The 12,415-nt window shown below is 33.7% G+C and overlaps 2 protein-coding genes across 12 annotated transcripts in view; one reads left to right on the plus strand and one right to left on the minus strand.

Annotated features, from left to right (window-relative positions):
- Positions 1-12,415, minus strand: part of rps2 (ribosomal protein S2) — a 231,621-nt gene that overhangs the window by 37,625 nt on the left and 181,581 nt on the right. The window lies entirely within an intron of this gene.
- The window catches only part of spag9a (sperm associated antigen 9a), a 47,542-nt gene that overhangs the window by 18,056 nt on the left and 17,071 nt on the right, over positions 1-12,415 (plus strand). For 7 of the 11 annotated variants that reach the window (XM_051100406.1, XM_051100416.1, XM_051100429.1 and 4 more), the window contains 13 exons: positions 789-948; positions 1,522-1,612; positions 1,815-1,936; positions 3,476-3,487; positions 6,201-6,258; positions 6,341-6,493; positions 6,766-6,820; positions 9,067-9,197; positions 9,829-9,885; positions 9,974-10,138; positions 10,398-10,527; positions 11,232-11,321; positions 11,482-11,634. In XM_051100406.1, coding sequence (XP_050956363.1) covers positions 789-948; positions 1,522-1,612; positions 1,815-1,936; positions 3,476-3,487; positions 6,201-6,258; positions 6,341-6,493; positions 6,766-6,820; positions 9,067-9,197; positions 9,829-9,885; positions 9,974-10,138; positions 10,398-10,527; positions 11,232-11,321; positions 11,482-11,634 — 1,377 coding nt within the window. Of the gene's footprint in view, positions 1-788; positions 949-1,521; positions 1,613-1,814; positions 1,937-3,475; positions 3,488-5,997; positions 6,028-6,200; positions 6,259-6,340; positions 6,494-6,765; positions 6,821-9,066; positions 9,198-9,828; positions 9,886-9,973; positions 10,139-10,397; positions 10,528-11,231; positions 11,322-11,481; positions 11,635-12,415 lie in introns of all 11 variants that reach the window. The other 4 variants (XM_051100419.1, XM_051100457.1, XM_051100450.1 and 1 more) reach the window with 2 other exon arrangements.

A 12,415-nucleotide genomic window follows, 5' to 3' on the forward strand; every position in this document is an offset into this window, starting at 1 on the left:
AATGCCAATGAAAAAACATGATTTTTGAAAATTGTTAAAAACTGAGTTATCTGTTTTTTTGCAAATGAACTCTTCATATTGTTTGGATAAAATGGTAAACTTTTTTAAACATTAAACATTTAAACATTTAAACAATAAAACATTAAAAAAATTGTATCCTAAAAATCAGACAGCAAAGTTACAAAACAGCTTTGCATTAATATAATGGCATAACATAAACAAAAAAACAAACATTTTTTATTACGGTGTCAAAAAGCAGAATTTTCAACTTTAAAATGTTATTAGTAATGTAATATTTATAATATTTCTGTATTTAGTTATCAGACATTTAAAAAAAAAAAAAAAAAAAAAAAAAAAAAACTGTATCTGTATCGGTCGATCTTAATTTTTTGGCGTTCTAATCGATTTCCTCTGTTGTTTTGTTGTTATCTTTTGTATCATGTAAGCTTTCTTCATCAGTGAGCTGTCAAGTGTTTGCTCTTTTTTGTGTTTTAACAGATTTAGCCTGAACTGACACTGGTTTGTCTATTATTATTAGTTATTAACAGTTTTTCAATAAAAAAAAAAATGTCTACAGCAATGCTAGCATATTATCCATTATATATTTCGTCATGTCTGTCCTGTGTGTGTTTGTGTGCCCGCTGGTCTCACCTCAGTTTGTCAAATATTCAAGGTTTAAGTGAATATCCCAACCCCTCTGTGTTTTTTATGTTCCATTCCCTCCTCTTTCCCCTGAGCTGTGACCTCTGACCTTCAGGTGATGAGCGTTGTGTGTTGAATGATTTCAGGATGAGCTGTCTGACCTCAGCCAGGGAGGCTCAAAGTCTGTCACTCCCATGTCTACCACGGCCTCTGATTTGGCCCTGGACTCACACAGAGAGGATGGAGATGGATTCTGGAAGAACACAGAAGTTCAGGCTGTTCCAGGGACCAGGAGCGTCTCTGCGGGTTAGATATGTTTTCTTTTTTTTTTTTTTTTCTTTACCGTGGATGGAAAGCTTTATAGACTGTAAAATTGCAAAGTGTTACTCAAATGGCGCTCTATTTAGACTTATACACTATGATTCAGAAGTTTGGGGTTGGTAAGATATTTATTATTGTCAATATTAAAAAAAGTTGCTGCTTAATGTGTTTGTGGCAACTGTGATACTTCTTTCAGTATTCTTCAAGTTCAAGTGTAACAGTAATTTGAAATAGAAATCTTTTGTAACAATGTAAAAATTTGTACTGTCATTTTTGATAAATTTAATGCCTCCCTGCTGAATAAAAGTATTAATTTCTTTTAAAGAGATTTTACTGAACCCAAAATTTCAAGTCTGTGCAATCCAATGCAAAAATGCCCCAAAAACGGCAAATTGTAGCAAACCATGTATTATTTCACAGAAAAACATTGTTATGCTACCTATTATGCTTTCTGACTGAAGTGTACGAGTAGAAAAGTTCAATTTCAATCAGTCGTACGTATTACAGATCATATTTTAAATGATTATAAATATGCAGTTGTCCATTTTGATTATTCAGGTCTGGCTGATAATGACGAGAAGTCGGATGTTCAGGCCATTATTGAGTCCACACCGGAGCTGGACATGGACCTCGGATATAAAGGTTCAAGGTAACCAATGTGCCATAAATCAAACGCTGCGTCTGAAATGTTTAAATGTGCCTACGATGCCAAGAAATACTGTTTAGGCTTAATAGGATTCTCTGAACTGAGTTACTGCCATTTTACTCTCTCATATTAAAGTGTCAGATCCTAAATCCAGTGCTGGCATGAAATTGAATGATGTAACCTGCTTGTTGTTGATGTTTTGAAGCACCCCGACCCGAGGGATTGAGAACATGGCGTTTGATAGAAATACGGAGTCTCTCTTTGAAGAAGTGTCGTCAGCGGGCACGGGTTTGATTGGAGACGTGGATGAAGGAGCAGATCTGTTGGGTACATTTGTTGCTGTTCATTTTCAGATATTACGAAGGGAAAAACATTACACAAACATATGAAAGTTTTACTTGTGCTTGATTTGATTAACATCAAAGGAATAGTTCACCTGAAAATTTGCTGGGAATTTACTCGCCCTCAGGCCATCCAAAATGCACAGTTGAAGTCAAAAATTTACATACACCTTGCAGAATCTGCAAAATTTTACCAAAATAAGAGGGATCGTACAAAATGCATGTTGTTAAATGCATGTGAACCCTTTCCAACAATGACTGTATGATTTTGAGATCCATCTTTTCACACTGAGGACAACTGAGGGACTCATATGCAACTATCACAGAAGGTTAAAACACTCACTGATGCTCCAGAAGGAAACATAAAACATTAAGAGCCGGGGGGTGAAAACTTTCAGAATTTTAAGATCAGGGTAAATTTAACTCATTTTGTCTTCTGGAAAACATGTAAGTATCTTTTGTAGCTTTTGAAGGGCAGTACTAAATGAAAGAGTATTATGTTTAAGCAAAATAAGAAAAATGTACACACGTTCATTCTTTGAAAAGTTTTCACCCCTGGCTCTTAATGCATTGTTTTTCCTTTCTGGAGCATCAGTGAGTGTTTGAATCTTCTGTAATAGTTGCATACGAGTCCTTCAGTTGTCCTCAGTGTAAAAAGATGGATCTCAATCTCAAAAAAGTCATTGCTGGAAAGGGTTCAAATACACACAAATGCTGGAAAACAAAAAGAATTTGTGGGACCTGAAGGATTTTTCTGAAGAACAGCAGGCAGTTTAGCTGTTCAGCACAAACAGGGGACTCATGAACAACTATCACTAAACAAAAAACACAGCTGTGGATCATTCAGGTAACAACACAGTAGTAAGAATCAAGTTTATGTAAACTTTAGAATTTTTATATTTGAATTTGACTTTTATTTGATTATATTATATTTGAATTTTTATAAATTATATGTAAGCATCTTTTATGTGAAATATCTTATTCAGGTGAGTACTAAATAAAAAATAATATGCATTTTGTGTGATCCCTCTTATTTTGGTAAAATAATTACAATTTTGCAGATTTTGCAATGTGTATGTAAACTTTTGACCTCAACTGTAGATGAGTTTATGAGAACAGATCCAAACAGCTGCTAAAAACATCACAATAATCCACAAGTAATCCATACAACTTTTATTGCGGATGGATTATTATGATGTTTTTAATCAGATGTTTTCGACTCTCATTCTGATGGCACCCATTCACTGCAGAGGATTCACTGGTGAGCAAGTGATGTAAAGCTAAATTTCTGTGCTGAATCTGTTCTGATGAAGAAACAAGCTCATCTACATCTTGGATGGCCTGAGGTTGAGTAAATTTTCAGCAAGTTTTCGTTTTTTTGGTGAACTATTCCTTTAAATATGCCATCCTAATGAGATGAGATCTGTGATGGTGGCACAGGCCCGTGATGCTCTGTTTTGCATGTTGAACTGACCCAGATTTCTCTCTCCATGCCCTCTTGCCCTGTTCTTCCCTCTAACCGCAGTGGAGTACTCCGGTGTGTATGACATCCTTGCTTCTGTCTGTCAGACAATCTTTGCTTGTGTTTCAGTTTATCCTTTTTGTATCTAAATCTTTCATTCGTTCCTCATACCTCTCCATACTTTCCCCTTTAACTGAATCATACAGTAGCACCCGGTGCCAACCGTATGGCAGCAACATGATATGAACATTTTAACCTATTATAGCATGATGTAGCACAGAATAGGAATAGTGTTATACTCAAGGCCACACAGAATCTGCTGAGTTTTTCACATTTTCTGCACTGATTATGAGAGAAATCTTCAGATTTACATATGATAAATTGTATTAAACAGGCCTGAGAGTAGACTGAGGACAATTGCATTTTTTTTTTTTTTTTGACATTTTCCTAAACTCACTTACTACCTGTTAAATAATAAAATTAGGGCTGTCAGTTTAACATGTTAATTAATTAATTAGTTATGGAAAAAAAAAACCGCGATTAAAATATTTGAACACAGTTAACGCACTGGCCCCGCCCCCAGATCTCTACGTCATCTTATATTTCATATAGTTGACTGTTAACAAATATGATGCAGGGCAACAACTCCACAAATGCAGTTATGCACTAAAATTCAAGACACTTATGCAAAAAAAGCTCCTTATGTGTTTTGTCTCATATTTATATTATATATATATATATACCACATATCACACGGGCAGCATGTGACGAGTGCTGGTTTTGTCTCGATCTATCACGAGCTTAAATGTGATTTTATACAACAGTTCAGTAAATTATAAACACAATATTATGTGTTTTTGCTCAATTTTGAAGAGAACATATTACCTTTAAAGCCATAGCAAAATTGTTGCGCATCTCTGAGCAACACCGTCATGTTTAGTTTCTGAATGAATCGCGTTTTGAACGAACCGTGCGAACCAATGATTCAGAGAGCCATTTACTTCATTCCTGAATGAATCAGCCGTTTGAACGAATCAAAGACATTTACCGTCACCTGCTGGCAGATTTAGTTTCTTATTTAGAGTGTCATTTCATAAAAAGAAGAAAAATAAAAACATTAAAGGGATAGTTCACCAAAAAAAAAAAATAAAATCTGTCGTCATTTACTCACCGTTATGTCGTTTCAAATCTTTCTTTTGTGGAACATGAAAAAAGGTATTTTAAAGACTGTTGGTAACAAAGCTGTTTTGATTACCAAATGATGACTGACATCGTATGAATAAAAAATACTGAGATGTTTCTCAAATTATCTTCTTTTTCATAGTTTACGTTGCAGCCTAAACACTTGTGTAATAAATTCTATTTTGAATCAAATCAAATTAATTTTATTAAACAAATTATTTCTTGCTGAAGCTACTTTTTGTAGTAATGTCTGTTTAAAGCTTTACACAACAATGACTTTAAATGATCTTTTGGGAGTAATTTCTCAAATTTGATGTGAGATTAATTTGCTGTTTTTTATATTTTAATATATTTTAAAATGCTACTTGATATAAATTAATTTGTAATTTATTTAGTGAATAAATTTATTTAGCTGTGATGTTTTTTCAGGATTCTCTGCTGAATAAAAAGTTCAAAAGAACGTCATTTATTTGAAATGTAACATTATCTTTGTTTTTGTTTTGTTTAGTTTTTTCGTTTGAAACATAATGTAATTAAATTAAAATTTTTAATCGACTGACAGACCTAAATAAAATATGTATATTCCAGTAGTAATAGTGCAACTGAGAAAGACTCTAAAATGTAATTTATTTAATTTGTATATTAAAATGTATATATAAATTAAATAGAGTAACATTATTTTAGAAGGCTGCATTTATTTAATCTAAAAATATGGTGAAAACCGTAATATTGCGAAATATTATTGCAATTTATAATAACTGTTTTCTATTTTATTATATTTTAAAATGCTACTTTATATGAATTATTTTGTAATTTATTTAGTAAATACTAAATTTAACTCTGTTTTTTTCTTCAGGATACTCTGCTGAATAAAAAGTTCAAAAGAACATTGAAATGTAACACTGTCTTTGTTTTTTTGTTTTTTTTTACTAGAAAATATTGATTAGCTCATGAGACAAGAACAGTTTCCAGCGAGATACTTCAATAAAATAATGTGCATTACATGTTTTACTCAGTCTTTCAGTTTATTCACAAAGGCATCATAACTTAGAAATAATAATATTGAGTCTTTTTTTATCTCAGAAATAATTTAAAACCCCCAAATTACTTTTGCACCTCAGTGTTTACTCTTTTTCACAAAGTGGAGCCTGGTTTCTCCTACTTCACTCATTGTTAGCAGCCATCAAATTAGCCATAACATGAATTAAACTTGGCACAGATTCTGTGTGGGCCTTGTTCTAGCTAATCTGAATGTGGTCGAATAGTCGTGGTGATCTGTCAGTGGTCTCTCTCCACTCTTTCCAGCATCTCTTGGTTTTTCTGTGACCTGTTAACTCTCACCTCACAGCTGTCCATTCCTGTTTCACTCTCCATGTGTCTGTCTCTCTGTCGAACACACGCAGTGCATGCGCTTTCACACCTGAGTCTGTCCGGTAAGACCATTCATATGGCCTGGCCAACCTTTACCTGTCTAATCAGAAAACATAGGGCACATAAAACTCATCTCCAACACTTTGAGCGCTTAAACAGTGTTTTTATCATCACATTATTGCTATTGTCAACAGTTTGCCTGTATTCTAATTAGTTTTTGTGTTGCGTTTTGCAGGCATGGGTCGTGAAGTGGAGAATCTTATTCAGGAAAATGTGCAGTTGCTTGAGACAAAGTGAGTGATATTGTAGCTCTTTACAGTTTATGCACTGTTTCATGTTGCTTTGTTGTTGACACCACATGGTTTGTGTGCACAGAAATGCATTGAACGTGGTAAAGAACGATCTGATCGCTCGTGTGGATGAGCTCTCCTGTGAGAAGGAAGGTCTTCAGGGGGAGCTGGATGCGGTTTTGCAGGCCAAAGCCAAACTAGAAGAGAAAAACAAGGAGCTGGAGGAGGAACTCAAAAAGTGAGTCATTGTTTTGAACAAATAAAACAAAAATGCCTAAGGGCTGCATTCATATGCAGTTGTTCAGGGTCTAGTTATGATGTGGTAGTAGCCGAATTTTAGAATAAATCAAACCTGACACATTCAGGTTAGTAGCCACAGGTGTTTTATCACATTAATGTGTGTCTTTTTCATTAGAAGCTATTGCTACTTGGACTGTGTAATTACATGTGTAACTAGACTGTACAATTGCACTGAAAATGAGGGACTCATTAATATTTTTCATGACACAGAGTGAAAACAGAGGCCGAGGTGGCCAAACAGAACAATAATAAAGAAGAAGATGAGGTGAGTATTAATATTTAAGTATCACAATAATTATAAGAGTCAGTGAGATGAATACTATATAAAATTAATCATTTTATGTACAGCAAGGATGCTTTAAGTTGACCAGAATTGAAAGTGCATTTATTTTTTGTTACAAGAGATTTCAGTTTCAAATAAATCCTGTTCTTTTAAACTTTCTAAAGAATCCTAAAAAATATAAATCATGATTTCTACACAAATATTAAGCAGCATAACTGTTTTCAACATTAAAAATAATAAGAAATGTTTCTTGAGCAGCAAATCAGCATATTAGAATTATTTCTGAAGGATCATGTGACACTAATGACTGGAGTGATGATGCTGAAAATGACAAGAAATTACATTTTAAAATATGTTCACACTTTTAAACAGTAGTGTATATTTCAGATCATCTGAAGCCATATGATAGCTTTGTGTGAAGCCATTTGCCACAGAATATGTTGCTCTTAATCTCCAGTGCATGTTCAAAGTACATTCTTAGGTGAGCTGTTCATTTACTTATGAAAGCCAGTTTCCACCCCTGAATAAAAAAATTGTAAAAAAAATTTTTAAAAAAAGTAATCGTGACTTTTTATCTCACAATTCTTACATTTTTCTTGCTTCCAAATTTACATCCTGTAATTCTGACTTTTTTTTCTCAGATTTTTTTTTGCAATTGTGAGTTAAGTCAGAATTGTGAGATATAAACTTGTAATTCTGAGAACATATCAGTCCTTTTTTACCTCAAAATCTGACGTTATACCTCACAATTGCAAGTTTATATCTCATAAAAGAGATAAAGTCAGAACTGTGAAATATAAACTCGCAATTGTGAGAAAAACAAGTCAAAATTGCAAGATACAAACTCAATTTTGCAAAAAAAAAAGCCAGAATTGTGAGTTTATATCTGAATTGCGAGATATAAACTTGTAATTGCAAGAAAAAAAATCAGAATTGCAAGATGCAAAATCAAATTTTTAAGAAAAAAGTCAGAATAGCAAGTTTATGTCTCACAGTTATGAGAAAAAGTCTGATTTGCAAGATATAAACTCACAGTTGCAATAAAAAAAGTAAGTAAAAAAGTAAATCAGATTTTTTAAGAAAAAAGTCAGAATTGCGAACTTATATCTCACAATAAAAAATTTGCAAGAAAAAGTCAGAAATATAAACTCGGAATTGCAAGAAAAAAGAATAGCAAGATCTAAACTCACACAATTGTGAGAAATCAAGACAGAATTATAAGATAAAAAATCAAATAAGAAAAAAGTCTTACAAGAAGAAAAACTCTTACAAAAAGAAAGAATACCCTAAAAAGTCTGAATTGTGAGTTAAAAAGACACAATAACATTATTTATTTATTTTTTTAATTCCATGGCAGATTCCATTCCAGGGCTTCCATATTTACTAGTTCACCATATTACATTATTTATTTAAAACAACATACAACGACTAATACATATAATCAGAGGTTGGCTAGACTTTAAAGTTGTCCGTCATTTTGACGGACAGGGTCGTAAAAAATTCTGTCATAATCTATTATTACCCAACATTTAAATTTTAGAATAAAATTAATTAGAATAAAATATTTAATTGCTTTTATTTTTGCTCACATTTAAATTTTTAATCATGAACCTACAGGATGACAGCGCAGTGTTTAAAACAACAAAATACAACCGAGCTGGGTAAACCAAAAAACAAAACGAAACAAAAAAAGATTTCTCGATTTTAATAGATTCTCATTTTAATGAACCAAAATCGATTCTTAAATCACAATCGATCTCTTGGTCTATGCTGTTTTCAGTTGATGAATAGACATAGTGCATCTTCCTTCCAATAAACAGCAATAGGCTAGGCTTTGTGTTACTTTTGATGTGAAACAAAGTCTCAGATTTCAAATTCTGTCCATTTCATTAGGAAATTCAAGCAATAAATACCGTTCTGGCGCTCTTTAATGTGCCGTGATAGATCATTGTAGCTTCTGTGTACTCACCTGTGAGTAATCAAACATATAGGAAAACCTGCTGCTACACTGGAGCGCACTCACCACCAACTGGACAGGGGTGGGAATTACAGCTACAATTGTACAATAGATCACCCTCAGTGTAATCTGTAAAAATGACGGACGGCCTTCAGATTTTTCCGTCAGTGACGGAGAATTTTCGGTTAACGCAACCTCTGCATGTAATACATAACAAATAATATTTGTTATGCCCAAATGTTGTATGTAACTTTGCATTGGGTTTCCGCAGAGCGATGTGCCCACAGCTCAGAGGAGGAGGTTCACGCGGGTGGAGATGGCTCGAGTCCTGATGGAGCGAAACCAGTACAAGGAGAGACTCATGGAGCTGCAGGAGGCCGTCAGGTGGACGGAAATGATCCGGTAAACATTTCTCAGTAACACAGTACTGTAAAAAAAGGATATCTCTGATTTGCTTTACAGTCCAAAGTAGAAAACAGAAGCTCGTTTTCTACCCTTTTTTAATTTCGGATGGTCATGTGAACATGTGATTATACATAATAAGAAGAATTTCACTTTAAAGGAACACTAGATGACCATTTCCTAATTTTCGAGTGTGAAGAAAATAGCGGACAGTGTACAACGGGCTGAGGGTGGAAATATGCAAATATGGGACAGTTTGTCAGCCTTCATGGGCGGAGTCTGATCAGTATGACATCAGATTGCTCAGAAAATCAAAACGGCTTGATAATTGAGACTGTTTAGGTTATTTGGGGATTTAACAAAGGAGTGAATGGATTTAATGGATGTAATTGTACAGCAGCCTAGCAAATCACATTTATAATGACGATGCTACTGTTTGTTTATTTCTGCTGTTTTCAGCGTCTGACCAGACTGTCTTTTTTACGCTCAGCTTGAGTTTTGTTCTCGAACTAATTGTCCAAGAAAGTAGGCCGGTTTTTCTGGCTCTTGAACAAAAACCCCACGCCGCCACATGGAGACTGCCTGGTTGGTCTCGGGCTCTCCTACAGTGATGTGTCTTGTTTTTCCACAGAGCTTCAAGGGAAAACTCTGAAGTTGCAGAGAAGAAGAGGTCAAGCATCAGGCAATTGTAAGTCCTTATCTCAACTGCTAGTCACACAGATCACAACTGTGACCTTGGCCTCTTTACACCTGTCTTTCTCTGCGTCCTGTTTCAGCTTCAGTCGGCTGTTCAGTTCCTCCAGTTCTTCAACGTCCAGCAACACAGCGAGAGGTTTACCGTCCAACGTCAAATACAACCCACCCAGCATCATGAAGAAGAGCAACACCTTCTCCCAGTTCCCAAGAGAAAAGTCCAAAGCGTTCGACTTCCTCAAAGAAGAGTAAATCATATATTTAGCCTTGTCAAACATATTTTTAAGTTTTTAAGTAAAAATAAAATTCAGGATATGTGCGTTAAGTGGCAAACCAATACAGCAACAAAACTAAAATGAAACCAAAATTTCTTTCAAATCAAACACCGAAACTGATAAATATTGTTTTTTCCGCATATTTTGGTGTGAAGACCCATCAGCTGAATACCATGTAGATCTAGAATATGAAGAGATCCCCTCTTCACATTTTCTTGTCTTTTTCCATCAGAGTGGATTCGAGTGGTTCTCTGTCCCGCCGAGAGCAGAAGCGTGCTCAATACCAGCATGTGAAAGCCCATGTGCAAAAGGAAGATGGCAGAGTCACAGCACATGGCTGGAGTCTCCCTGGCAAATACAAGGCAAAATACTATTTTAAATTTATTTTGATTTGTTTTATTTTATTTTATTTTATTATTTTTTTTTTTATTTTATTTTATTTTATTTTATTTTGTTTTGTTTTGTTTTATTTGTCCAGTATTATAATATAATTAATAGTACAGCAGTCAAGCAAATCACATAATATAAGTTTATTTTATTTATTTTTATTTGTCCAGAATTATAATATATTTATTAGTACAGCCATAAAGCAAATCACAGTGTTGTTATGTGCTCATGAGTATACATTTTATTTTATTTTATTTATTTATTTATTTTTTCCAGTATTATAATATATTTATTAGAACAGCAGTCAAGCAAATCACAGTCCTGTATACATAATATAAGTTTATTTTATTTTTTTATTTTTTTTCCAGTATTATAATATATTTATTAGGATAGCAGTCAAGCAAATCACAGTGTTGTTGTTATGTGCTTATGAGTATACATATTTTATTTGTTACTGTTTTTTCATTGTTGTTTTTTGTTCAGTTTATTTTTGTTGTTAAATTTTATTTTATTAATTTCACATTTTCTACTGATCTTTTTTTGGTAAAATCTTTAATTGTGCTGTTGTCTTGCTCTTAAGAACTATTTGCAACAATGCAACATTATATATTAATAATTCTACATTTTCTGATTTTGATAAAAATCATCTATAAGTGTATTGTTATCCTGTACCTTATAGGTTGCTAATGGTGGCCACATGGAGAACAAAATAAACCTACCAGTTCCTGTGTGTCTCAGACCACTGGAACAGAAAGATGCTTCTATGAAGGTGAACTAATTAAAATCGGAATTGAAATCAGCATGGTTTGTTGCCAGACTTAAAAAATCAATAAATAAATAAGTAATGCACTTACATTCATGAAGTCTCAACTGATATGAATTCAGCCTGTTGTCAGCCTCTAATATTTGTCCTGATTTCCCCTGCGCAGCTCCTGTGTGCAGCTGGAGTGAACCTCTCAGGTGGATGGTCATGTGAGGGAAGCTCTGGCCTTTCTGGTGAAGAGACTGCAGTGGAGACAGACGCCTCCAAACAGAGGAAAGGCTCCCAGAGCAGCCTAGATCAGCCAGAGCAGGAACCTAAGGTATAAGATTTCTCTAACCTGTTAAAGGAGCCATATTATTTGAAGTAAAAGAGCTGATGTAGAAAGTAGATGTATAGTCATAGTCATGGCTTCACAAGTAGGAGCTCATTAGCATATGACCGTCCACATTTACATAGCCTATTCAGTATTGAGAATCTTGTGACGTATTTGAAATCCGAAAGAAACTAGGCAATTGTAATAAAGTCAGTTTACATATAGAAGCTATGTACATACAGAAAGGCACAGTGGCACCTATAAATCAGAGAGAGTGGAAAATTGTCAGAAAAACTAAATAAAGACTGGTTTTGATGTAAGAAATCTTGACTTTAATCAAATTAAAAGCTACAACAGTGGTTGTTTAAACTAGACATTTAGGCTTGGATTCCCATGAGACAGTCCAGGGCTCTACACTTAGTTTTTTTTCTTTTCTAACTTAAAAAATTTAGGAGCACAGTCAAAATTTTAGGAGCACCTTCTAATCAATAATCAAAAAAATCTGATCAAAAATTAGCCTTCCCTTTATGAGGTGATATTTGATTTTTAAAGTTTATATATATGTATATATGTATGTATATATGTATGTATATAATGTATATATGTATGTATATATATATATATATATATATATATATATATATATATATATATATATATATATATTACGCTTTTTAAAATTTCTAATTAAAACAGTTTCCAATCAAAGAAGAACACAAAAGTGGCTTGTAGGTGTATTTTCATATGTTTAATGAGGCTCAGAGGTGGCATGAGTGCAATCAAATTC

Source organism: Labeo rohita, chromosome 3 (genome assembly GCF_022985175.1).
Source record: "Labeo rohita strain BAU-BD-2019 chromosome 3, IGBB_LRoh.1.0, whole genome shotgun sequence".
Lineage (NCBI taxonomy): Eukaryota > Metazoa > Chordata > Actinopteri > Cypriniformes > Cyprinidae > Labeo > Labeo rohita.